The sequence below is a fragment of the Bubalus bubalis genome, chromosome 8, assembly GCF_019923935.1.
Source record: "Bubalus bubalis isolate 160015118507 breed Murrah chromosome 8, NDDB_SH_1, whole genome shotgun sequence".
Classification (NCBI taxonomy): Eukaryota; Metazoa; Chordata; class Mammalia; order Artiodactyla; family Bovidae; genus Bubalus; species Bubalus bubalis.
Window position 1 is genome coordinate 100659135 of NC_059164.1, and position 27847 is coordinate 100686981.

The 27847-nt window shown below is 40.3% G+C and overlaps 1 protein-coding gene across 18 annotated transcripts in view; it reads right to left on the reverse strand.

The window, feature by feature from the left end:
• Positions 1 to 27847, reverse strand: part of DGKI (diacylglycerol kinase iota) — a 502019-nt gene that overhangs the window by 122534 nt on the left and 351638 nt on the right. For all 18 annotated transcript variants that reach the window (XM_044946917.2, XM_044946916.2, XM_044946915.2 and 15 more), the window contains one exon: positions 13057 to 13157. In XM_044946917.2, coding sequence (XP_044802852.2) covers positions 13057 to 13157 — 101 coding nt within the window. The remainder of the gene's footprint in view (positions 1 to 13056; positions 13158 to 27847) is intronic.

Below are 27847 nucleotides of genomic sequence, written 5' to 3' on the forward strand. Positions count from 1 at the left end.
GGAACTGTGTATTAGAAGGTGTACTGGGTTAGGAGAGAGAAGATGTAAATTCTTATTAAAATCCTGTTGCAGCTACATGAGCCTGTGTGAGGCCACCGCTGGAAGTGTCCCTGTAACGGTGACCACTGGACAGTGTATGCAACAGCACTCTGTAAACCAAGAAGCATAATGAAGACTCTTAAGTGTTATTTATTATTAAATATTATAATAAGAGTGGCGACTCTGCTGTGGCTAACACCACACCACCCACATGTTAACATGATGAATGAAAAAGTAATAAGTCCATACAAAGCTCTTAGAAGAAAGTCTTCAAAAAGAAATGTAACTACCATCTGAGTTCGTATACCAGAGTTGGTGACCTGGGAAGGTAACAACAAAACAGACTAAGTTTTTCTATAAGCAGTGAGAATTAGTGATTATTTGTGGGGGGGTGGTGAGGGTGGATACACAGGATAAACCAGCCAAAAGGAAAAATATTCCTTTGGGCAAGACTTAAGAATATACTTCCAACTGATGGTTCTCAAAATGACAAGAACCTAACAGATGAGATTAAGAAGAGGTGGCAAGAATACACAGAAGAACTATTCAAAAAAGCTCTTAGAGCCTGGGATAACCTTGATGGTGTGGTCACTCAGTATAGCCAGACATCTTGGAGTGTGAAGTTAAGGGGCCTTAGGAAACATGATTACGAACAAAGCAAGTGGAGGTGATGGGATTACACATATTTAAATCTTAAAAGATGATGCTAATGTACTGTACTCAACATGACAGCAAATTTGGAAAACTCAGCAGTGGTCACAGGACTGGAAAAGGTCAGTTTTCATTGCAATCCCAAAGAAAGGCAATGACAAAGAATGTCCAAACTACCATACAACTGTGCTCATTTCACATGCTAGCAAAGTAATGTTCAAAATCCTTCATGCTAGGCTTCAACAGTATGTGAACTGAGAACATTCAGATGTACAAGCTGGATTTAGAAAAGGCAGAGGAACTTGAGAACAAATTGCCAACAATCACTGGATCATAGAAAAAGCAAGGGAATTCCTAAAAAAATATCGACTTCAGCTTCATTGACTATGCTAAACCCTTTGACTGTGTGGATCACAACAAAATGAGGAAGGTTCTTAAAGAGATGTGAATATCTGACCACCTTACCTGCCTCCTGAGAAACCTGTATGCAGGTCAAGAAGCCACAGTTAGAACTGGACATGGAACAACAGACTGGTTCCAAATTAGGAAAGGAGTATGTCAAGGCTGTATATTGTCACCCTGCTTATTTAACTTATATGCAGAGTACCTCATGCAAAATGCCAGGCTGGATGAATCACAAGTTGGAATCAAGATTGTCAGGAGAAATATCAACAACTTCATATATGGTAACACTCTAATGGCAGAAAGCAAAGATGAACTAAAGAGCCTCTTGATGAAGGTGAAAGAGGAGAGGGAAAAAGCTGGCTTAAAACTTAATGTTCAAAAAACTAAGATCATGGCATCTGGTCCCATTACTTCATGGCAAATAGAAGGGAAGAAAGTGGCAACAGTGACAGATTTTATATTCTTGGGCTTCCAAATCACTGTGGATGGTGACTGTAGCCACAAAATTAAAAGATGCTTGCTTCTTGGAAGGAAAGCTATGACAAACCTTGATAGTATATTAAAAAGCAGAGACATCACTTTGCTGACAAAGGTGCATCTAGTCAAAGCTATGGTTTTTCCAGTAGTTATGAACAGATGTGACAGATGAACCATAAAGAAGGCTGGGCACCAAAGGATTGCAGCTTTTGAACTGTGGTGTTGGAGAAGACTCTTGAGGGTCCCTTGGACAGCAAGGAGATCAAACCAATCAATTTTTAAGGAAATCAACTCTGAATATTCATTGGAAGGAATGATGCTGAAGGTCTAATACTTGGGTTACCTTATGGAAAGAGCCGACTCATTGGAAAACACTGTGATGCTGGGAAAGATTGAGGGTGGGAGAATGGGGTGACCAAGGATGAGATGGTTGGATGGCATCATCGACTCAATGAACGAGAGTTTGAGCAAATTTCAGCAGACAGTGAAGCCTGGCATGCTACAGTCCATGGGGTTGCAAAGAGTCAAACATGACTTAGCAACTGAAAAACAATAATATCAACACTTTAGGCTACTTCCTTGTCTGAGACCTAACATCATTAGCAACTAATAAAGTAAAGCTCTGGAAACTTCTCACTTTCTTGTAAACAAAGCAAGGCTTTGGATCATAAACAAGGTTAGATAATGAAGGGGATTATATTCAAAATAAGATCATTATCCTTCAGTCGAATATCCCCTTGGCATCTGAGTCTTGGAAGACAAGGAGTGCACTCATGTATAAGCCAAGAAGATCTCCAGAAACTGACAAATCAGGGTTTTGATGCTTTCAAAAAGCCAAGGAGTTCAAGGTTCCAAATTTACCATATGGCTCAGCATTCCTCCCAGGCCACTCACTGTACAGCTCTTCAAGTGACTATTTCAAATTCTTTTTTTCCTTGACCACTGACACACTTCCCTTCCCTACCGTTAACTTGCTTGCTTCTTATGTCACTGAGAAAATAAAAGTAATCAGAATATAACTCCTTCCTCTTCTTGGTACCAAATCCCCCACCTACATGCCTCTGCGCCTATTCCTCTGTCTTCCCTTGTATCCTCTGGGGGACTTGCCCCATCCCTCTGCTGTGCACTGGACCCCATTTTTGGATACTCCAAGGCATCACTCCTGCACCTGGCCCTCTCTATCCTGATTCAAGTTCTCACTCTCTCCTGGACTGGCCCATGAGCACACACACCAGCCTATGGAGCTGAACTAGCTTACAAATCAGAAAACAAAACAAAAAATCCTCCCTTGATTCCACATCCAGCCCCCCCTTCCATTTCTCTTCTTTCCATTTAAACAGTTCAGAAGGGTGATCTACATGGAAGCAATTCCTTTGCTCCCACTTGCACCTGGATCTACTCCATTCAGCTTCTTTCCTCTACAACCTCTTGTGAGGTTGCTAATAACCACCCTTTACTCAAATCCAATGGCCAGTTCATAGCGCGCATCACCCTCCACCTCCACAGAGCATTTGACACCACTGCCACTCTTCTTTTATAAAATAAAAGAATTTATTTCTCTCTTGGCCTTCAACTGACAAGCTCTCCAGTTTTTTGGATTTTGCTAGCTCACTCTGTGCTCCTTGGCTCCACTTGGGTCTTCTATATCAGCCCCACCTCTAGGCACCAAGTTGAAAGTGAAAGTGCAAGTTGCTCTTTGTGACCCCATGGACTTTACAGTCCATGGAATTTTCCAGGTCAGAATACTGGAGTGGGTAGCCTTTCCCTTCTCCAGGGGATTTTTCCAACCCAGGGATTGAACCCAGATCTCTCACATTGCAGGTGGATTCTTTACCAGCTGAGCTACAAAGGAAGCCCAAGAATACTGGGATGGGTAGCCTATCCCTTCTCCAGCAGATCTTCCTGACCCAGGAATCGAACCAGGGCCTCCTGCATTGCAGGCAGATTCTTTACCAACTGAGCTATTGCTGAGGTCAAAGTCTCAGAGGCATCCTTGAATTACAATTTCCTCCTACATGGTGCAGCTAAACCATCATATGATCTTACCAGCATTATCTCCAAAATAGACACCAATTCTGCTGCTTTAACTTCCCTCAACTTTCAGCATACATATCACTTGGAATATCCTGTAGGTCTTGTATCTGGTGCCCTGAATTCTACTTCCACAATCCAGCAGTCAATTCTCCACTCAGCAGCCAGAACTATTCAGTATTAGTACATACATGTGAAACTCCTTCTCAAATAATTCCTGGACCTTCTCATTACATTTGGAATAAAACCTGAAGCCTCTCCATAGCCTACAAGCCCCCTCCGTGGGCCAGCCCTTTCTTACAACTTCAAAACTTTTCTCTACAACTTCGTACCTTTCTCTACCCAACTAACGAGATACCAGCCACATGGATTTCCTTGTACCTTAAATAGTTCAAAGGTGTTCACATTACAGGACCTTAGCACTGGCAACTCCCTCTGCCCAGAGACACTCTTCCCTCAGATACCCTGGTGTGCATTCAACCTTTACTTTCATATCTCTGCTTAAATGCCACCTTTTCAGAAAGTCTCTCTCTGATCACCTTAGCAAAAACAGGATCCTATATCACTTTCTCTATTTCCCCTGATAGAATTTACTGATGTATTATACAATTTATTCACTTATCTGTCTCTCAAATGGAGTATAAGCCATATGAGGGCAGGCACTTTTCAGTATCCGTCATCTGAAATATGGTAAGTAGCCAATAAATATTGGGTTGGCCAAACTGTTCTTTTGGGGTTTTTCCTTAAGATCTTACAGAAAAACCTAAATGACCTTTTCAGCCAATCCAATACAAGCTGAACTTATGAATGGATGATTTATTTGGAGGATTGAGGAAGATTCAAAAACAGAAACTTGTTCAACAAACCAGAGTCTGGTAACTTCAGAGAATGTCAGTTTAAATATAAAAAAGCATTTGAGACAGTGCTGCTAAAGATTTAAAAACAAATATGCTTTTTTTTTAAATTTTATTTTATTTTCAAACTTTACATAACTGTATTAGTTTTGCCAAATATGCTTTTAAAAATATTTTATAAAAGAAAACAACTACTCCTAAAAAAAATAAGAAGCATAGTGATTAAATAAGTATCAGAATGTCAGACCCTTAGACATTTTCCTTAAGTGTTTTGGACCTCAGTTTCTGTATACATGTGCTTCTCTGGTGGCTCAGATGGTAAAGAATCTGCCTGCCAATGCAAGGGACCTGGGTTTGATCCCTGGGTTGAGAGGGAAGATCCCCTGGAGAAGGGAACAGCTACCAACTCTAGTATCCTTGCCTGGAGAACTCCATGGACGGAGGAGCCTGGTGGGCTATACAGTCCATGGAGTTGCAAAGAGTTGGACACAACTGAGCGACTAACACACACACTTTTTATTAAGGGTAAATAGAAGATACAGACAGGAGATAGGGTAGAACAGTAAAGGAGGCTAAACACAAAGCTCTTGAGTAAATTTCAACTCATGAAAATAGAAATAAGCATAAACACTGGCAAAGGAATGGACAGTGTCCTTCAAGGGACAGACTGACATCATTTAACTCGTCAGACAGATTGCAAAATGGAACATCTACATCCACCAAATGGAGGTCTAATCTCCACTGAACAAGCCTGTTGTCAACTTGTTAAATGAGGGGGAAAGATTCAATTTTAGATGAAGCAATCGATAGGGGGAAAAATCCATGTTCTTAGCAAACTCAAAGCAAAATGCACAACACATTTTGACACTTGCAATCACTACAACGAATGATGTTGGAACTTTAAAAACTTTCCTAAGTAAACACATCGGGAGGAAAAATTTTCAGTCCTGTGTAATTTCTATAGGGCTAAACACTTATTATGATACAGTATGTTCTGAGGAAATATGGAGTTTAACCACTGCATTTAGGAGATAAGACAACTGAAGCCTAAAGAAGGTAAATGCATTGCCCACGGTTATTCAACTAATTAGTGGCTAGCCTGGCTTTTGTCATTCTTGCTTATATAGTCCATCCCTTCCTGCAGTTATTTAAATGTTGTTTACTAAGGAAATAGACACATAGTGTTTCCATGGCTCTATCATAATCCTCATCTTATGAGGAAAAGCTCCTGCAAGTCAGGGATTATTTCTGCTTTTCTTTTTCCACCACTGTTTGCTCAGTGAAACCACTCAATACATGTGTACTGAATAAATGACATTGTAATATTACATGTCCTGATTTCATCTTGCAGTACCTGGCATTTAGGGTGAGATCCAGCATATAACTGACACAAATGGATAGTTTTTGGAAGCATGGATGCCTCGATTTGTGAATGGCTCCAGCATTTTGGCATGTTTATCAAAGGCAAGTGAGTCAAACATAAAAACTGGAAACAATAAAAAAATCCAACGATCCACATTCTCCTGTTTTGAAGATGAGTGAAATATGGTGACTCATAAAGAATGGCACAGGGAATGGAAAAAGACAGTAACTTTACAGTGGAGAAACCTGGCCCATACAACCTACCAGGAGATCAGGTTACCATCACCAGGCATGTCGTGTGGGCATCAGGTAACCCCTGATGTGATGGGGAAGAGTACTTTACCTCTGCAGGGTTCTTTCCCAAAACCTATGACTCTAATCTAATTATAAGTAAAACAACAGAGGAAACCATAATAGACGATACTGTGCAGGACACTGGCCTGTATTCCTCAAGACAAGCAACGTCATGGGGGATGGGTGGGGAGGAAAGGCAGAAACTGTCAGAGACCAGGGGTGACTGGGGAGCCAAGCCAACCCAAGGCACATGGTATCCTGGATTAGATCCCAGAACAGGAAGTCCTGGGATTAGTTAACAGTAATAAAGCAGTATCAGTTTCTTTGACAAATACACTATAAAAATATAAAATGTTTAATAACAAGAAAAACTGGGTAAGAGGTACACAGGAATTCCTAGTACTATCCTTGTAACTTTTGCGTAAATCTAAAATTATTCAAAAGTAAAGTTTGTTTTTAAATATTTTGTGATGGATAACAGTTGATGCACTTAAGAAAATGTATAGGGACTTAAGAGAGTTTGTAGATATCTGACCTGATCTCTAAATAAGGATTTCATAGGTAGAAATATCTGGCCATCACAGCCATCCCCAATAAAAGTAAATCAAATGGTTACTTATATTTTCTTCCTGTAATACATCCTAGTGTTTTCAATCCTCTTTTTGAAGTGAGTTGGAAAGTGGCAATGATATGTGCAATTTGGTGAGAAGATACATAAAAACAGGGCAGCAGCTCTGAGCCTGACTTTCGGAGCTGTAGATTGAAGGGCAATGCCACAGCAGCGTCTTTCATAACAGCAACCCCAACAATCATAGTTACCATTTTGGGAAAACTTGCTAATGTTGCCAGGCTGTGCAGCATGGGTTTCATATACAACATTACTTTTAACCCTCAGCACCCTAAGAGGCTGCAATTATATTCTCATTTGAGAGATGAGAGATTTGTTCATCAGTAAAATTACTCTGTCAAGGTTGCAAGCAAGATGCAAACCCAAACATTTCGAGCCTTTTACTAAATCATTAAACAAGATGAAGAAAGTCCCTAAGGACAACTGCCCAAATATTTAACTAGCCATAATCATCAGTCAGATAATATACTGAGATATTATAACTATATAGATATACTAAATTGTAAATGGCCAGATAATACCCATTGTACTGGATGCTGTTTGTAAAAGGGTGGTTGAACATTGTATTTTATATACAAAAAATGTTAGCACCTTCAACCTTTATAGGTTACATCTGTTTTCAATTAGTTTCAAACTGGTTTTTACTTTTGTGTTTAGGCCCTAGAATCATATGAATCATCATGGCCATTCAAACAGGCAGAGGAAGCTGAAGCCAGAAGTAGAGTTTAGTCAGCTTATCAGAGACAGAGTTAGATCTTGGCCAGTATCAAGTTATTCTAAATACCAACCTATATGCCATGTGTCAATGAAACTTTTTGTACTTAGAAATATAAGAAATTAAAAAAAAAACTCCCCTTTGCCTAGACTACACGATTATATGCTGTATTAGGACTCATTTATATACTTCATTCAGATATGGGAGTGAGTTTCTGCTATAATTATTATAGCCTTACATTAAGAGTTATTTTTTTAAGTTGACCACTTTCTCTTTATGTTCTAATTCACGTTGAATAGAATTTCCTCTCTTGGACATCATAACCATTATCCTGAGGATTAATAATTCATAAATCCAGGGTAAAAGACTTTAACTGTTATAAGTAAGTCTGAAATTTATCAACAACAGCAGAGGGAGAGACCGGCAAAAAACTCTACCTCTCGGTATTGTTATATTTTAAAGGAGAAGCTGCCAGGTGAGTTGGGGCTAATGGAAAAGGGATAGGAAGTATTTAAAATACTATAGCCAATTTTCTTTTTTTTTAATTTAAATTTATTTAATTAGAGGCTAATTACTTTACAATATCGTATTGGTTTTGCCATACATCAACATGAATCTGCCACGGGTGTACACGTGGTCCCCATCCTGAAACCCCCTCCCACCTCCCTCCCCGTACCATCCCTCTGGATCATCCCAGTGCACCAGCCCCAAGCATCCTGTATCCTGCATGGAACCTGGACTGGCAATTCATTTCTTATATGATATTATACGTGTTTAAATGCCATTCTCCCAAATCATCCCACCCTCTCCCTCTCCCACAGAGTCCAAAAGACTGTTCTATACATCTGTGTCTCTTTTGCTGTCTCGCATACAGGGTTATCGTTCAGTTCAGTTCAGTTCAGTTGCTCAGTTGTGTCTGACTCTTTGTGACCCCATGAATCACAGCATGCCAGGCCTCCCTGTCCATCACCAACTCCCGGAGTTCACTCAGACTCACGTCCATCGAGTCAGTGATGCCATCCAGCCATCTCATCCTCTGTCGTCCCCTTCTCCTCCTGCCCCCAATCCCTCCCAGTATCAGAGTCTTTTCCAATGAGTCAACTCTTCGCATGAGGTGGCCAAAGTACTGGGGTTTCAGCTTTAGCATCATTCCTTCCAAAGAAATCCCAGGGCTGATCTCCTTCAGAATGTTATCGTTACCATCTTTCTAAATTCCATATATATGCATTAGTATACTGCATTGGTGTTTTTCTTTCTGGCTTACTTCACTCTGAATAATAGGCTCCAGTTTCATCCACCTCATTAGAACTGATTCAAATGTATTCTTTTTAATGGCTGAGTAATACTCCATTGTGTATATGTACCACAGCTTTCTTATCCATTCATTTGTTGATGGAGATCTAGGTTGGTTCCATGTCCTGGCTATTATAAACAGTGCTGTGATGAACATTGGGGTACACATGTTTCTTTCAATTCTTGTTTCCTCGGTGTGTATGCCCAGCAGTGGGATTGCTGGATCATAAGGCAGTTCTATTTCCAGTTTTTAAAGGAATCTCCACACTTTTCTCCATAGTGGCTGTACTAGCTTGCATCCCCACCAACAGTGTAAGAGGGTTCCCTTTTCTCCACACCCTCTCCAGAATTTATTGCTTGTAGACTTTTGGATAGCAGCCATTCTGACTGGTGTGAAATGGTTTCCCCTAAAGTCAGGTATGAGACAAGGGTGCCCACTTTCACCACTACTATTCAACATAGTTTTGTAAGTTTTGGCCACAGCAATCAGAGCAGAAAAAGAAATAAAAGGAATCCAAATTGGAAAAGAAGAAGTAAAACTCTCATTATTTGCAGATAACATGATCCTCTACATAGAAAACCCTAAAGACTCCACCAGAAAATTACTAGAGCTAATCAATGATTATAGTAAAGTTGCAGGATATAAAATCAACACACAGAAATCCCTTGAATTCCTATACACTAATAATGAGAAAATAGAGAAATTAAGGAAACAATTCCATTCACCATTGCAACAAAAAGAATAAAATACTTAGGAATGTATCTACCTAAAGAAACTAAAGACCTATATATAGAAAACTATAAAACGCTGGTGAAAGAAACCAAAGAGAACACTAATAGATGGAGAAATATACCATGTTCATGGATCAGAAGAATCAATATAGTGAAAATGAGTATACTACCCAAAGCAATCTATAGATTCAATGCAATCCCTATCAAGCTACCAATGGTATTTTTCACAGAGCTAGAACAAATAATTTCACAATTTGTATGGAAATACAAAAAACCTTGAATAGCCAAAGCAATCTTGAGAAAGAAGAATGGAACTGGAGGAATCAACCTACCTGACTTCAGGCAGTACTACAAAGCCACAGTCATCAAGACAGTATGGTACTGGCACAAAGACAGAAATATAGATCAATGGAACAAAATAGAAAGCCCAGAGATAAATCCACACACTTATGGATACCTTATCTTTGACAAAGGAGGCAAGAATATACAATGGAGAAACGACAATCTCTTTAACAAGTGGTGCTGGGAAAACTGGTCAACCACTTGTAAAAGAATGAAACTAGAACACTTTCTAACACCATACACAAAAATAAACTCAAAATGGATTAAAGATCTAAACGTAAGACCAGAAACTATAAAACTCCTAGAGGAGAACATAGGCAAAACACTCTCTGACATACATCACAGCAGGATCCTCTATGACCCACCTCCCAGAATATTGGAAATAAAAGCAAAAATAAACAAATGGGACCTAATTAAAATTAAAAGCTTTTGCACAACAAAGGAAACTATAAGCAAGGTGAAAAGACAGCCTTCTGAATGGGAGAAAATAATACCAAATGAAGCAACTTACAAAGAACTAATCTCAAAAATATACAAGCAACTCCTGCAGCTCAATTCCATAAAAATAAACAACCCAATCAAAAAATAGCCAATTTTCTCTATGCCAAAATAAGCATAGTCATTAAAAGGACTGCCATTCTGTGATTATCATGGAGTCCTGCCTTACAGAGAGAAGCAAGGCTTTGTAAGACAACAAACATCTGAGTTTATAATCTAATATAAATAATAAGCCAGACACATGAGCAAAATTCTATTAAACAGTAAAGGCAAACAGCCACATGCTGTCTGGATGAATCACTTGGTGTATAATCAAAAAAGGGAACTAATTTTTTAAACCAGTAATGTAGGACTGCTCTAGTTTAGACTTCAATGTTGATGATAAATGAACGACTGAAGTGGGAATCACCCATTTTGTTCTTCTGGGATGCAAGTCAGAGCACCTTCCTAGAGTCCCTTTTATCTCAATATGTTCTCTGCATTTCACTTTATTAACGCTTCTGAAATAACCTATTTTGGTATGTACTGCACATTTGGATTTGAACTTGTTTTTCCCCTTTGTATTCAATTTGAACTGTCGGTCTCCCCATGCATCTGTAGTCTCTTGCAAGTTGGAGCCAGGGAAAAAGGGTGAAAGTGAATAAGAATAAATTCACAAATACTCAAGGACAAACTTCCCTGAACAACTGCAACTGAGAAGCATCATCACCATTTATTAAAAATAGAATGACTGAGTTGGTCACTTTTACTTCTATTATGTTGTTCTTCTCAAATCTTTAGAATGAGATAATGCTTTAATTCCCTCTTTGAGCGTTTCTTTGTTCTTTGGGGTCCCAAGATATGGCTGAATTTATTGGGCTTATATTTATACCACATCACCTCCTCCAATTTCAGATCAGAAGTTCCCTCACAGAGATGTTTTATCACATAAGAGATGATGAGTAGAGCACTTGCCAGGGAATGTCATCTTATAAAAACTCAAGTCACAGTTACTTCTGGCCAATAGTGGACAGATAATGCCCCAGAAAAGATAGATCATTGGAATCCACAGATAAGCCTCAAATCTCATTTCAGCCAAAAAGTTCAAATATTTCCCCACTCCCAACTGACTCTCCTCAGGATTCTTCATAAGCTGCAAAACATTTCTGGCTTGAGATCCAGGATCTTTGTAATTTTTCAAACTTAAGCTATTTGTTTAGAAGTTTGTAAGAAAAAGAACATAAAACACCATTCTGTATCATTAGTAGCCTCTAAAAGTCAGTTTAGTTTACATTGTAGCCACACATCCCATTACAAACAAATAGGTCCACCACCTTACAGGTGAACCGAGATTTTGCACTAGTCTGTAATCTCATTTACATTAGAAAATACAGTGTGCCATTGGCAGAAGGGGGAAATGCAGAAGTTCAGGGGATTGCTACTCCTTCACTTCCAAGCATTCTTACTAAAGGGAACGAGAGAGAAGGATGGAGTGAGAAGACTGGGGAGAAGCTAAAGGTTACTGACGTTTACAGAAAGGGATGAAGAGCGTTGAAGAAGATGAAGAAGCAGTGAGGGGGTGAGAGAGAAATGCCACACAGGATGCCCTGGTAGGTTCAGTGTCTGGACTATGGGGGCTGGGGGGTGGGGGTGTGGATCCATGCTCTTTGCCACACCCAGATCTCAAAGTCCCTGCCCACCCTGAGACTGTCCTGGATTTTGGGACTTCCCTCCCGTACACCCAACTCCAGATTATAAGTTCAAGAATCAAAGCTCAGAAATGTGCCCCCTACTCCATTCCTGCCAGTTTTAACTATCTGCATCTTCTACACCTGTAGGTAGGTCCACACTTGGAGGCAGTTTGAGTTTTAGTTCATAAATCTCTGGTTCTACACAACACTTCTTTCTCTCTGCTGGCATCCCTGTCTGTGCCCTTGGATACTGGCCCTCATCTTCTCAAACTTTACTGCACTTGACTATCAGCTCCCACAGTTAAGAAGGAACCCAGAACCCTAATATCTAAAACACCTATAGTCTTAACTGCTTCTGGTAAACCCTCCCCAATTACTTCACATATCATATGCAGACATGGATCTAAAATAGTGACTAGAATGTAATAAATGCCCAATAAATATGAAATGATGAGCAAAGTGAACTAATACTTGGTTATATATCTAAAGAAGCATATGGAAAATATGAACATTGAGAAGGAATTCATACATTGACTCAATTTAAGATTTAGGAAACACTGGCACCTCATCAATGACTCATTTTACCACGACATTTACAATGCTGTGGATCTTTCTTAGATGTCATATAATCACATAACAGCTAGAAGTGAAGGAAGTGTCTTCACAGATAACTGTCACACTGGCATGAAGAATGAGGACAGTAATTGGTAACAGTCTCCAAGAAGAGATGCATGCTGTCTTAAGAATTTCCTAGATGTTATTATACCATATGGTGTCACCAACTTTTTGCTTTTCTCATTTTATGTAAACCTGAGACTAAACTGGTTAATAAACCAAGAGATCCTAACACAGCATCAAGAGCAGAACTACTTCATTCTAATTTCCTTTCCTAGTTCCATTTTCTTCAGCCTATATGGCATCTTTGGGTTCACATGTTACTACGCTTCCCTACATTTCTTTAACTATGACTTCCGGACAGAGATGAATCTATCCATTAAATCAAGGAAGACCAAAAGACTGAAAATGAGCTGATCCCATTACACCCCTTAGGCACTTCCAACTTACAGGCTTCCCGGAGTTTCTCTTTGTCATAGTGGAATCCTTCATAGTCTTGTAAACTGATTTTGTTCACCCGGATCCTCAGACGGTCTGGAACAGACTGGGGACTGCAAAACAAGAACCAAGAGGTCAGACATCAAGGATAGCACGGAACTGAGAGTCATAAGCCCCTTGCTGGACTAAAGGCAATACTGACTCTTTCTGCTAAGAAAAAGAGTCAACACTCAAACCAGAATCATGGGTTCTTGACCAGAATACAGCAATTATCTGGAGAACATATCTCTGGAAACCTCAGGTTTCTGGAATTTAGGTAATAACATGGGAATGAGCAGAAAATGCTTCTGGAGCCTATTCATTTTTTTTTGTTTGTTTTGTTTTTTACTACTAACTTATTAAAAACTCCAATAATACCATGTGTTCAGTTCCACAATAAATCAGATGTAGCTAATCTGAAATGGTGAGAAGTGGTGTAGAGCTGGAAAGAACTGCTTTAGCAGATATGCCCAGAATGGCTTGGCTCTGAGAAGAGACAGAAAAACATGAAAAGCAGACCAACAAGCCAGAAAGCACAGGACTGAAAAAGAAATGGCTCTGCACACCTCAAACTCCCTGAGAACATTTCTCAGTCAAAGCAAACTACAAATAAATGTTGCCCATGATGATGCCACTGAGCACCCCCAAATGGAGAAAAAGTGTTAAAATAAGTACAAAATACATTCTTTAGGAAGAGGCTGAAGTATTTCATTCATTTTAAAAGAATTCAACCCAAACTGGCTCAGGATAGATAGTGAACAATTAAAAGGGGGTCATACCAAACTTTCTAAAGTATCCTATTTACCCTCAGAATGTTTTTACCTGGATTCCTTGGGTGTTTTTAACTCAGATTTTCAAAATGGTTTAATCATGGGCATCAGTTTAGTGAAATAATTTGATCTACATCATCACCACTATGGAATAGTACATTTCTTTGATAAATTAGTATGACACAATCCCACTTGTCTTTATGGCTTCTGCTATCTTGTATTATGGGATGAAAGTTCCCACTGACTAAAGCAGAAAGAAGAGCATTAGTCCTCAATTCACTTCAGGAAGGGAGGGACAGGAAGGAGACGAAGAAAGGAAGGAAAATATAGACAGAAAGAAAAAAGGAAGGAAAGAAGAGAGGAGGAAGGAGAGGGAGAGGGAAGAAGGAGGAAAAAGATGGATGGAAGGACAGAGTGATACTTTTAAAATATTGTCGGATACCTCCACCCCTGCCTCACACACACACACCACACACACACATGCACCCACGCATACACAGTTTCATTGCAACTCTGAAAGAAGGAGAAATAATTTCATTCACTTGTCTAAAAATTCCTTTTAGGGCAAAGTATAATAACTCCCTTCATACAGATTCCAACTTAACGAGTACTGATGAATAAAATTGACATGAATATTTAAGTTGGGATGGGAGATGTGGTTTGAAGCATACTTGTGAATATGCAGAACAGACTTTTTGTATCACGCATCCCTATGCCACCATTTACAGAGAGGGCGCCTGAGGTTCAGAAACATGAAGTGAGTTTAAGGTCACAGAGCTACTGAGTGACAGAGCTGGGAGCAGAGTCTTGGATTCTTTACTCATCCCTTTTATGCTCCTTCTATTATATGAGGCCAAGGATCCCAAAGATTGACAGCAAAGCCCTAGAGCCTGGATTAGCAGAGTCAGATGATCCCTATGTGGTGCTCAGACTCTTGTTAATGAATAATCGGCAGTGGGGTGGTTAACTAAACTGTTGGTACAAACAGGAGAATGCAGGACAAATAATACAAATGAGCATCTTCATTTAGAAGAAAGTCTGACTACAACATATTGTTAAGTGAAAAAAAAAAAGTCATGGAAACTTACATATGGCATTATCTCTTCCATGTGAAATATTGAATTCAGGGTTTTACAGAGAAGGATCTGAAGAAAAGGTTCAATAGGCTGTCTGAGATGGTTACCTCTACCTGGTGGGATTTGGGGATTATTTTTTACTCAGTTTTATCATTTTTAGAAAAATAATATTAATATAATCATTTTAAAAGTGCATTAATATGTAAATAGATGGTAGTTCAAGGCATGAGTAAAAGGAAGGATTATATCAATGTTAGGTGTTAGTGTTAAGTAGATAGGAAAGAATCAACAGAGTGACCACACAATGTTTGCACCAAATGCTCATTTTGAAATTAAGAGGGGCCTGATCTTTCTTTTTTTGGCTTCATGGCACAGCATATAAGATCTTAGTTCCTCGACCAGGGATCAAACCCGTGCCCCTGCAGTGGAAATGTCGAGTCCTAACCACTGGACCATCAGGAAAGTCCTAAGAGGGGCTTGATCTCTTTAATGTCAAGTTCACCTTAATGAACTGCAAAGATTATAGTTAGCAAGTATTCAACAGATAAGAGGGAAGATGGAAGCATAGTATATGGCGGCTCAACATACTCTGTAACAGGAGAAGAGAGAGGGCAGAGGTTGAAGAGTTCCATCCGAACGTGTTTTGAGACCATGATTTTGGGGGCTCCAGTGGCCGTGGGCTCCAGTCCTCTCCAATGGTCTGAGATGTCCAGAGCTGGGCCACCACAACAGCCGCAGAGCGGGAAATGGGATGCAGAGAGGGACTGTGGAGCAGTCCCGCAGCCCTCCTCCGGGGGCTCCCCGTGGGCTGACCAGCGTGAGCCACCTTTCTCAAACCCATCAGTATCTGCTCTCTGTCCACACACTTCTGCCTCCCAGGTTCTCATCCAAACTCACTGATTCCCACCACACACTACTGTCCCACCAATCTTCTGGAACTTTCCAGATCCCAAACAAATTCTCAAATATTATCTCACTTCATCTCCAGAATGGAGACCCCCACTACCCACTGGATATGCTGTTTTTCCCATTTCCTACACGTTCGCTCTCCTACTATCGTCTCCCATCTTCTCTCAGCACCCACAACACCTCCCACCTCTCCAACAGCGGCAGCCTCTTAACTGGGTTACCTGGCTTAACTCCAGCCTCTGACTAGGGTTCCTGGAGTCTGCTGCTGCTGCTGCCGCTAAGTCGCTTCAAATGGTGCCCTAGATCAGGTCAAATGTTCATCAACAGAGGAATGGATAAAGAAGGTGTGGTAGATATATACAACATTACTCAGCCATAAAAATGAACAAAATTCGGTAATTTGTAAAGACCTAGAAACTATCACACAGAGTGAAATCAGAGAAAAACAAATATTCTATATTAATGCATATATGTAGAATCTGAAAAAAAAATTGGTATAAATGATCTTATTTACAAAGCAGAAATAGAGAGACAGATGTAGAGAATAAATGCATGGATACTAAGTGGGAAAGAGGATGGTGGGTGAAATTGAGAGATTGGAACTGACATATATACCGTATTGATACTATGTATAAAATAGGACACCAATGAGAACATATGGTATAGCACGGGGAACTCTACCTAATATTCTGTGGTGACCTAAATGGGAAAGAAATTCAAAAAGAGGGGATATATACACACACACACATAAATATATATATATATATATATCAGTTCAGTTCAGTTGCTCAATCGTGTCCGACTCTACACATACATACATGTATAGCTGATTACTTTGTTATACAGTGAAAACTAATATAACATTGTTTTCAACAGAGTAGAGATGGGAGACGGCTCAACCAAGTGGTTAAGAGCTCAGACCCCGACTTAGGTTGACTGGCTCAGAAGTCAAGTTCCAGTTACCGGTCAGTTGGGAACCTGTGCTTCAGCTTCCTTGTGGGAAAGGTGGGAATAACAATGTATTCACCTCACAGGGGTGTTATGAGAATCAGTGGATCAATAAATACAGACAATGTGCTTAGAAAAATGTCTGGCACATTATAAGTGCATCCTATAAGCTATTATCTGTCTAATGGTGATTCTGAAGCTTGTTCTTTCAGGTGAGGTTCTGCCTAATAAACACGAGTGCCTGCTGCTGACAAGCACAGAACAGAGACCAGGGCACACATGGGAACTCCCCCGACACTTCTAACATGCTGCCGGGCTTCCTCGGGGGCAAACTGTCTAGCCTGGCTGGTGTCATGACTGTCCCAGATCTTCTTGCACTTGGTATTTTACAGCCCGAGTGATAACGTGAAAACAAACAACTAGAACACAGGGGGAGAAACGTGCACAGAGATGAAATGAAAGTCAAGTAATTCAAATATGTCCTTTGACGACAAAATATATCGTGTCCCATTAACGGCTGACTGGAGGTGGAAGATGACAAAGCTGTTCCTTGGACTCTGGGGAATAGCATTGCCATTAGTTTTCTAAAATTAAAGTTTGCCAAGAAAGTTAGTAGAGCATAGAAGAGACTAACAACCTGGTAAAAGTAGATTTGCCTCTGTGCCAACATCTGCCTGAAGTTCCTCCAGGACTAATGTAAGCTCTGTATCGGGGTTCCAAACCTGACTTCCAAGGAACCCCTCAAGGTCCCTGCAAAGGACTCAGCAATCATTGAACGTCCTTTAAAATGGGGACAATGGCCTCAGGCTATTGCCTTCTCGCTGATTTCCTCTGAAACATCAAGAATGAGCTCCTTGTGTAGACTGGAAGTTGATGCTCTGAACTTAAGTCACAAATATCCTCATTATGACTTTCTCAACAACCATAATGAGAGCACCTCTTGCTAAAGTCACCAATAGGGGCCTCCAAGAACTCCAGACCACACCTTCCCCCTCCACTTGCACACATCCAGTACCCTGAGATGCTGGGGAGAGGGGTGGGAAGAGGTGGACTGCCATGAAGACAGCTCCCTGAACACAACTTGCATCTCATTCTCATCGCTATCTGCTCTCCTGCAGTTCCTGTCAATAGATTTTTTAAACGGTCTCTTCAAAAACTTTCAATCCTTAAGGGTTAAATTCCTCCCTTGTGTCTCCAAGCTTCTTCATCCTCTCAGTCAATTTCCTTACGACCCTCTGTCTCTCTCAGGCTGGTAACAGACTCCTCTCATCCCAACCTCTTATGTACAGACACCCCTTGTGGACAGAAGGGATGAGCTGGGTGCTTCTGTTCCCACTTCTAGACAACTGACATCATATAATCTCATCTTCTTATTTGGAACAGGAATCACCTGAGAGTTGTACCACTTAATATTAAGACAATAAAGCACAGTGCATAAAGGAGGACATAGAGTCAGAAAAATCTTAGCTCCAATCTGAACTCTGGCAATTAGTACACATTTGACATAGACAGCTCTGAAGTTATCTTCTCTAAACCATTTTCTGATCTAAAAATGAGCACTGAATGAGGAGCTGTGTGTAAGACAGCACATTCCTGGTAAATAAGTGTTCAACATAATGTTTCATTGTTGTTTTGTTATGAGCGACTGAACTGAACTGAATGCTCCTTCAATTTCCACAGGCCTTTTTCTCTTTTTAATTTAGTCCTGAATAATAATATCACAGAAGAAACCAGAGTCATAACTCTAAATAGTAGTTAGTAGATGGCTAACCTAAAGGAAATCAATCCTGAATATTCATTGGAAGGACTGATGCTGAAGCTGAAACTCCAATACTTTGCCTACCTGATGCAAAGAGCTGACTCATTTGAAAAGACCCTGATGCTGGGAAAGATTGAGGGCAGGAGGAGAAGGGGACGACAGAGGATGAGATGGTTGGATGGCATCACCAACTCAATGGACATGGGTTTGGGTGGACTCCGGGAGTTGGTGATGGACAGGGAGACCTGGTGTGCTGCAGTTCATGGGGTCGCAAAGAGTCGGACACGACTGAGTGACTGAACTGAACTGAACTGAACTGAACCTGGAGAAGGCAATGGCAACCCACTCCAGTACTCCTGCCTGGAAAATCCCATGGATGGAGGAGCCTGGTAGGCTACAGTCCGTGGGATCGGGAAGAGTTGGACATGACTGAGCGACTTCACTTTCACTTTTCATTTTCATGCACTGGAGAAGGAAATGGCAACCCACTCCAGTATTCTTGCCTGGAGAATCCCAGGGACAGAGGAGCCTGTTGGGCTGCCGTCTATGAGGTTGCACAGAGTCGGACATGACTGAAGCAACTTAGCAGCAGCAGCAGCAGATCTCTAACCTTTGCAGGGTGCAAGTCTGTTGGTGCAGGTTGGGAGACAGGGTTCATCAGAGTTACAAGCTCATCCACTGGATGAGAATGCAAGTGGGGACTGTGAATGCAAGATATTCTATTAAAAGATAGTAAGGATATAAATCCTAATTCACATTACAAAGGACAGCCTTAAAGCTGTAAAATGATTCTATATTTTGTACCTTGCAATGTCTTGTTTCAACCTTTTTTCAACGGTTCATGTGGACAGAGGAGCCTGGTGGGCCACAGTCCATAGGGTCACAAAGGGTTGGACACAACTGAAGCAACTTAGCACACACATACACATGATAAAGGCCCAGTTAAATTGTATTTCATCATAGAAACCAATGAGTCTACATAGTGTGTGGTTACGGGTAGCAGTATAATGACCTATAATTTAACTGGGCCTGTGTTACTCATGTATAAAGAGTTTTCGTTTGCACAGCAGAAAAGCATCACAGCTCTGCCTGCCTTTCTCTCCTGAAGCCTGATTTAATAATGAGGAGGAGGAGGGGAGGAAGAGGAGGAGGGAGAAAAGAGAAGAGGAAGGAGGAGCAGGGAGAAGTAGCAGTAGCGACAGTGGTAGTGTGGACGTGCTAAGTGGCTCAGTTGCGGTAGTGGTAGTCGCTCAGTCGTGTCCAACTCTTTGCAACCCCATGGCCTGTAGCCCACCAGGCTTCTCTGTCCATGAGATTCTCCAGGCAAGAATACTGCAGTGGGTTGCCATGCCCTCCTCCAGGGGATCTTCCTGATTGAGGGATTGAACTCATGTCTCTTGCATCTCCTGCATTGTCAGGCGTGTTCTTTACACTAGTGCAGAGAATCCCAGGGACAGAGGAGCCTAATGGGCTGCCGTCTATGGGGTCGCACAGTCAGAAATGAATAAAGCGACGCAGCAGCAGCGGCAGCAGCCACCTGGGAAGCCATAGCAGATGATTTAATTTCTTTCAAGAAAAGTAAATGTGAGATTCTATTCAGTCATAACATAGATAGGACAAAGGATGTTTTAAACTAATCTTTAACAGAATCCTGGAGAAGGAAAAGGCAACCTACTCCAGTATTCTTGCCTGGAAAATCCCATGGATGGAGAAGCCTGGTTACAGTCCATAGGGTTGCAAAGAGTCAGACACAACTGAACGACTTCACTTTCACTTTTCACTTTAACAGAATCCATTTGAATCGGCTCAGCTCTTGTTTGATGAATGGACTTTGATTAAGATATTAACTTCCAGTGTGAATTCTTGACATGAAAGACTATTTCTTCCTTCCCGTGGCGGCTCCAGCACCAAAAATAGAGTCAGTCTCTGTTGTTTACAATACCTGATTTTGAACAAATAAATGAGTGAAACGCAAGAAAGTCAAATCCTTCTGGGACTCTGAACAGCCCTGAGGCTTAAGCACAGTTTGGAATCAGACCATCTGTGAGATGCTCACTCCAGAATTTTGTCTTCGGAAGCCCCAGGCAAGCCCTGCTTTGGCTGTCCATGACTGTCATTGGCTCTCTAGATTTGGAGGTAAATCCATGCTGGGTTATGCATTCCCACTCCCTCAGATCTTATTTCTAGTGGGATCTACACAAACCAAGAGGGCAGAACACACAAATAAAGAGAATGTCCCTACTAGAAAGGCACGTAAACCACTTCAGGACTACTTGTTCTTTAAATAATGGTGAACCAGAAGCATTCACTACCACATCCTCTTATTGTCTATCAAGCTGGGCCTGATTTAAATATACTCAAGGGCCTTGCCTTTAGCCACTTCCTAGAATTTGCCTGTTTATCTGAGAACATATCGAAACCGTGACTGATAATAACTTATCCAAGTGGGCCTCTGTACATTGAGCAGTAAAACCAAATCAAGTCAAAGCTTCTGAAGAGAGATTTAAAATGGACTTTTGACACCTGCCGGGTTCAGAGAGAGCTCTAATAATTCAGTTGTCTCCCGCCTAGAGCACAGAACAATAAGTCAGGACTGGGAAATAAATTGTGAAAGGCTTTTTGAATTTGGAACGAAGGATAAACCAAAATCACATTAGCAGCAATCATGACTTCCTGCTGTCTGACATGTTTTTCTGGAGAAAGTCCCTTTATAGGTTGTTAATTCTTTTTTGATAGGAGTTGACTAAGTTCTTGGCTCCTTAAGACATCCATTTGTGAGGTGGCTCATATAACATGTCATAGCTTACAAATTATTTGAGACAGCTAGCCTTCCAGATCCCAACAAGATAATGAAATTAAAGCATTATGGGGTTGGGAGAGATGTTAGATGTCATCTAATTCAATATCTGGTTTAGACTGCTGTAAGCCTTTGTCAATTCTTCCTAAACAATATAAACCTCTCTCTCCATGTTTCTGTTTATTGACCTTTCCTATACTATTTGGGTCAGAATTGGATATTAAGTCACTGAGGTAATCAGCCACTGGCACTAATGGCAAAGACATGTAAACTTTAAGCATGAAAGCTAGACACACATCAAAGAAATGTGTGCTGCTTTCATGGCAAATACACTACAAATAGGCTACAAGTACCAAAGATCAAAGCGCTTTTATGCCACTGGTTGAAACAAAACTTCATTTTAAAATTTTCTTGATATCTTCAAATGCACATTTTCATGCTTCCACTAAAACTGTAATACATTTCTAAGCTTCTGAAATTGTAATCAGTGGATATACAATAGAGTAAAATTAGCATTATTAGGTTCCTGGCATTTTAAAGAGAAGAGAACAAACTCGTAGCGGTTTTAGTCCGAGGCCTCGCAAAGCATCTAGACCAGTACAGCGGTTTCATCATTTCTGCGGAAAGGAAAAAGAAACAGGCCAACAGCTTTGATGAGTATGTCAGATTCTCCTCACCACCCATTTGCTTTTGAGGCAGCGATTGCCACAGATGCTAAGGACTCTAATTAGGACTCAGTCATCTAATGCTGAGATTTCATGTGGAACCACTGCACGTAAACTTAATGTTACAACTTCTGGGTACCAGAGACACAGATTTATTTTTTAAGTCATAAATGCTCAAACTCTCCTCTCCATAAGGTCACACAGTCTCCTCACTTTCTCCTTTCCCTTTATTCATGCATTTTAAATTCCCTTCTAACCTCTCACCCTAATTCTCCCTTCCGCAGCATTTCACTCTGTGGTTAACTTTCTGCTCCTTGAAGCTCTTTGCTCTTGGATTTCAATAGAAAAAACTCCTGGTTTCCCAAGTAAATTTCTGCCTGCTCCTTCTCCCTCCTCTAAATGTCTTCCAAATACATACGCTTCTGGTGTGTGTGTGTGCGCGTGCTTAGTTGTGTCTAACTCTTTGCAGCACCATGGACTGTAGCCCTCCAGACTCCTCTGTCCATGGACTTTTTCAAGCAAGAACACTGGAGTGGGTTGCCACTTCTTACCCCAGGGGATTTTCCTGACCCAGGGATGGAACCCACATCTCTTGTGCCTTCTGCATTTGCAAGCAGATTCTTTACTGCTAGCACTGCCTGGGAAGCCTCCTATGCTTCTCTGTGCCGGGCTTAGTCACCAGTCGTGTCAGACTCTTTTCAACCACATAGACTGTAGCCCACCAGGCTCCTCTGTCCATGGGGATTCTCCAGGCAAGAATACAGGAGTGGGTTGCCATACCTCCTCCAGGGGATCTTCCCAACACAGGGATCGAACCCAGGTCTCCTTCATTGCAGGTGGATTCTTTACCAGCTGAGCTCTCTGAAAGTGAAAGTTGCTCAGTTGTGTCCGACTCTTTGTGACTCCATGGACTACTGGAGTGGATAGCCTTTCCCTTCTCCAGGGGATATTCCCAATCCAGGGATCGAACCCAGGTCTCCCACATTGTAGGTGGATTATTTACCAGCTGAGCCACCAGGGAAACTCAAGAACACTGGACTGGGTAGCCTGTCCCTTCTCCAGGGGAATTTCCCCACCCAGGAATTGAACCAGGGTCTCCTGCGGTACAGGCAGATTCTTTACCAGCTGAGCGCTCTATCCCTCCACTGAAACCCTCCCAGACCAAGACCAGACTCCTATCATCCTGCGACTAGACTACCTATGCTCTTGTACCCATTCACGCTCTTATCCCACTGCACAGGCAGCAGTTAGTGTAAAATGTCAATGTGATCGTGATATGATGGTTTTGTTACCTTCCCTTGTATGATGTACAAAATAAATAAGCTAAAAGGATATACTGCAGAGCATAGGGAATACAGCCAATAATTTATAATAACTACAAATGGAAAAAAATCTATAAAAATTCTGCATCACTACACTGTACACCTGAAGTGAATATAATACTGTAAATCTCAATAAAAAAAGAACAGAATGCCCAGCTCTCTATATATATCTAACTTCACATCTCTCACAGTATGTATTAAATATGAGGCTTTCAACACCTAAGTTACTGCTTCTCATCTAGACTCACTAATTTTGCAATGGGAAACAAGATTTTTCACGGTTAACAGACTATGTTATTCATTCCACCGAATCATGTGTGATGCATATGATGCATCGTTGTCCAGAATGGGGACCACTCAACAGAATTTGGTTCAAAGGAAAAATCAGTTCCCATTACTACATCCAAACAGGAAATAATTGCAGTGCTCACGTTTCTCATCATTGCTGTGCTCTCCTCATGCATGGAGTTGATTCTCTGGCTGCCTCTGGTTAATACTAGTGGAGAATTTCTACTTGTGATAAGACACCATCTACAGAGGTAAGAACTATGAAAGTGGAATCTCCTTCCCTGGTATTTGCTGAACTGGCAACCAGGGATGACAACCTTTGGGGGAAAAAAGTCTGTTAGGAGTTTTAGAAATTAAGTTCCCACTTACACTCTTTTTATACTATTTTATGCTTAAAAATATGGGAGTATTGAAGAGGAGAAAACTATCATGATGAAAGGCAAAGAAAACAAGTACCACAGAAAATAATGAGGGGTTTAGGATGGGGAACACATGTACACCCATGGCTTATTCATGTCAATGTATGGCAAAAAACACTACAATATCAGCCTCCAATTAAAATAAATAAATTAATTAAAAAAAAAAGAGGGATGGAAATCAGAGAGAGAGAGGGAACATACATTTTCGTAGAACTCTATAAATTCAAATGGCTGGGATGAAGAACAGCTTGTAACAGGAAATAAAGAACTCAAGCCATCTCATCATGCCTAACCAAAAGCATTTACACTTTATGAAATAATTCCATGTAATGAAGGTCTTGTATTTAAAAGTGACTAAAGATTCTATCATAAAATGCTAATCTGAGCTACTCTGAGTACCCTAGCCTTCAAAAGCATACAGAATTATTTTGCTCTTCTGATTGTAGAGGACCAATAATCACTATCTCCAATGAAGTAAGGAATCACTGGGCTTGAAGTAAGGAATCACTGGGAGATAATGTTACTCCCAGGTCATTTAAATGGCTTCAGATCGCATGTGCTCCAACAGGAAGAATTTTTCTTTTTACTTCAGGTTTCAACGTTGATATAGCAAATGAAGAAAACCTTACATGTATCTGCCATTTAAATGGCAAAAATCTTCCCTTGGGTTTGTAATCACTAACTGTTGTTAATGTCCTGCTCTTATTTGCAACTGATGAGAAAGCAGACTTTCTTTCCTAGAAAATAGTGTGGAGTAAGGAATGGAGGTTGAGTAGTTCAGAAAGTATCATTTCACAGAAGAAAACATTTCTAGCCTTTCACAAATATCCTGAAAGACACTGAAAGCAGGCTTAAAGCCTAACATATTTGGTCATCCTCTAGTAACTAAGCACTCTGGTGATTCAAGTGGAGGTATCTGAGTGGGTGTCTGTGTAACATCAAAACAACTTTTTACCAAAAAGAAAAAAAAATCCTAGCATGTTTATAATTTAAATATTTTATATTTAATATTTAACATTTAATTCACCTAAAAACTATAGAAAAAGAACAAGAATTTAAAACTGTTTGTAAGGGGAAAAAAGCAATGGCCAAAAATGCATAAAGCAAAAATGGAGTGAAAATAAACATAACCATCTACTGTGGTAGAGAAATGTAACTCTAATTAATTTGAGGAAGGGTTGGCTGCATGAATTACAGGATGTGTTCTTATTGAAAAGTTATCACGCAAACTGTGTGGAATGAGCTCTGCATCCCTAGGAAACAGGCTCAGTAAGGAGAGGATTCCATGTTTTGTTTCATATCAAGAAAATAAAAAGTATTAGCCTTACAACAAATGGCATTGCCTAAGAAACACTTCCTTTAATGGTTTTAGCCTTCTATAGAAAACATCCATGACGTACATTTTCTTAAAATCTGGATATCAGAGAAAGGATGTTTGCAAAGTCATTTTGTTTTTAATAGGCAGTATTTCACTGTGCTACGTTTTGTCTCATTTTTCCCCCAGGTCGACTATGGCTTCCCAAAGTCTGCAGTACTCACTCAGCGGGGCTGCACTGGGCTCAGGAGACAGACATGGCTTCATAACCCTTCTATCCATCAAGCTGCAGCTGGTGGAAAGCTAAGCCCCCCACTTGCGACACAGATGGGTCCCCACTCCCCTGTGTGTCCTTGTCAGAAATCCAAGAAGAAAGAATTGGAAAATCCTTAAAATCCAACTCTCCAACCCAGCAAATTCAGCCAACTAGGAAGAAGCTTTTCACCACCTTTCTCTAATTTCTGATCCAATGACTAAAGAAATTTTTTTCTTGGAATCATTCTTCCTGATGGCATAAAAACAGACAGACTAAAGACGTATTGCTAGAACAGAACTTGAAAAGGTCATAGAACAATTCTGTGACTACCACAATTACTCATCAGTACAGATAATTTTTGTAAAGTTTGACAGTAAACTTGGGGAGAGAAAAGTTCCTTGAGATAAACTTTTAGTGTGTAGACAAATTACTTGTATGATGATGATGAACATGAAAATACCTGCTACCAGTACTAAAAGAGAATAAGAAAAGAGAGGGAAAAAGGTTTCTGTTGAGAAATAATTGGGGTACTTTTGTTGGTCCAGTTAATTCTATCTTCTCATTTATCACATTAAAGTACCAGATGGGCCAGCATTTTGGCCTAAAAGTTAATCTGGACTTTTTTGTAAGATGTCATGGAAAAACCCAAATGAACTTTTTGACCAACCCGATAGATCAAGCCTTTACTAAAGGCGGTATCCTAACATACTCATAAACCAAGAACCTTTCTTCAAGGAAATGTGTAATTGTTTTACTTTACCTAGGTAACAAAACATCATCTGACCAAAAGACTTATTTATGCCCCAATAAGAGGACATAAGTCACTTGAAAGCAGTAGAGCCTAAACGATTAATTAAGAAAAATAAAATAATTATAGCTTTCTGTAATATAAAGCTGAAAAGTTTTGGCCTTTTTGTTCCATTTGTAATTCTAACTCCACATTCGTTTTAATCAAATATCTTAGCTGAAAATTTTGGAACATGCTGCATTCTTTTTAGAATTCCATTTTCTGACATAAAATGTGTGACACAAAAGTTCTAGGGATTAATTAAATCTAGCATCAAGAAGTATTTTCTTTTCATGTCTTTTAAACTATACTCTTTTTTCATTTCATATAAGCATTTCAGGGTATTATGACAGATGAGAAAAACTCAATTGCATTTGTATAATTCAATTGAAACTCTCACAAATGAAATGCACATTGCATTTCATTACCACCTCAGCAAAGCAACCTGAAATAAACCCTCCTGCAACACTCAAAACAAACGTCCAGATTTCTTTGTAATTGATATGTTCTTCATACTCCATGGCAGAATATAATATAGTTATCACTGCAGTACTGGAGTAAAAACTGAGATGTTTCTTTTTTTTTCTCTGAATGCAGCAATTTTATGACTAACTTCACAGTTGTATTGGTATATCTAAAGATATAACTATTTTCTAAAAGTATATAACTTCATTTTTATTATAATAATGCCTTAGGAATTCAGATCCGAGCAAAAATTTGAAGTTCATATTGTGCTGTGCTCAGTCATGTCGGATTCTTTGCAACCCTATGGACTGTAGACCACCAAGCTCCTCTGTCCATGGGATTTTCCAGGCAAGAACGCTGGAGTGGGTTGCTATTTCAACTTCTCCAGGGGATCTTCCCTGAACCTGCATCTTCTGCATTGGCAGCAAAATTCTTTACCACTGTGACATCTGAAAGTGAAAGTCACTCAGTCGTGTCTGACTCTTTGCGAAACCCCATGGACTATGCAGTCCATGGAATTCTCCAGGCCAGAATACTGGAGTGGGTAGCCTTTCCCTTCTCCAGGGGATCTTCCCAACTCAGGGATCGTAGCCAGGTCTCCCACATTGCAGGCAGATACTGTGCCATCTAGAAAGCCCCAAATGCTGGGGATGTTGGGAGAAATCATAGGTATGCTAAATTTCAATGGGTGTTTCTCCTCTTTTAGAAAATATACCAGAAGCTCTTTAAAAACCTTTTTTGAGAGGAGGGTGCTTCATGGCTTGTAGGAATCTTAGTTCATATTGTAAGCCATTTTAATTTACAAAAAATAAATTTTGGCCTAGAGAGGTAACTGACCTTATCAAACGAGAAGCTTCCTTGGTGGCTTAGATGGTAAAGAAACTGCCTGCAATGCCGCATACCCAGGTTCCCATACCCAGGTTTGATCCCTGGGTCAGGAAGATCCCTTGGAGAAGGGAATGGCAACCCACTCTAATACTCTTGCCTG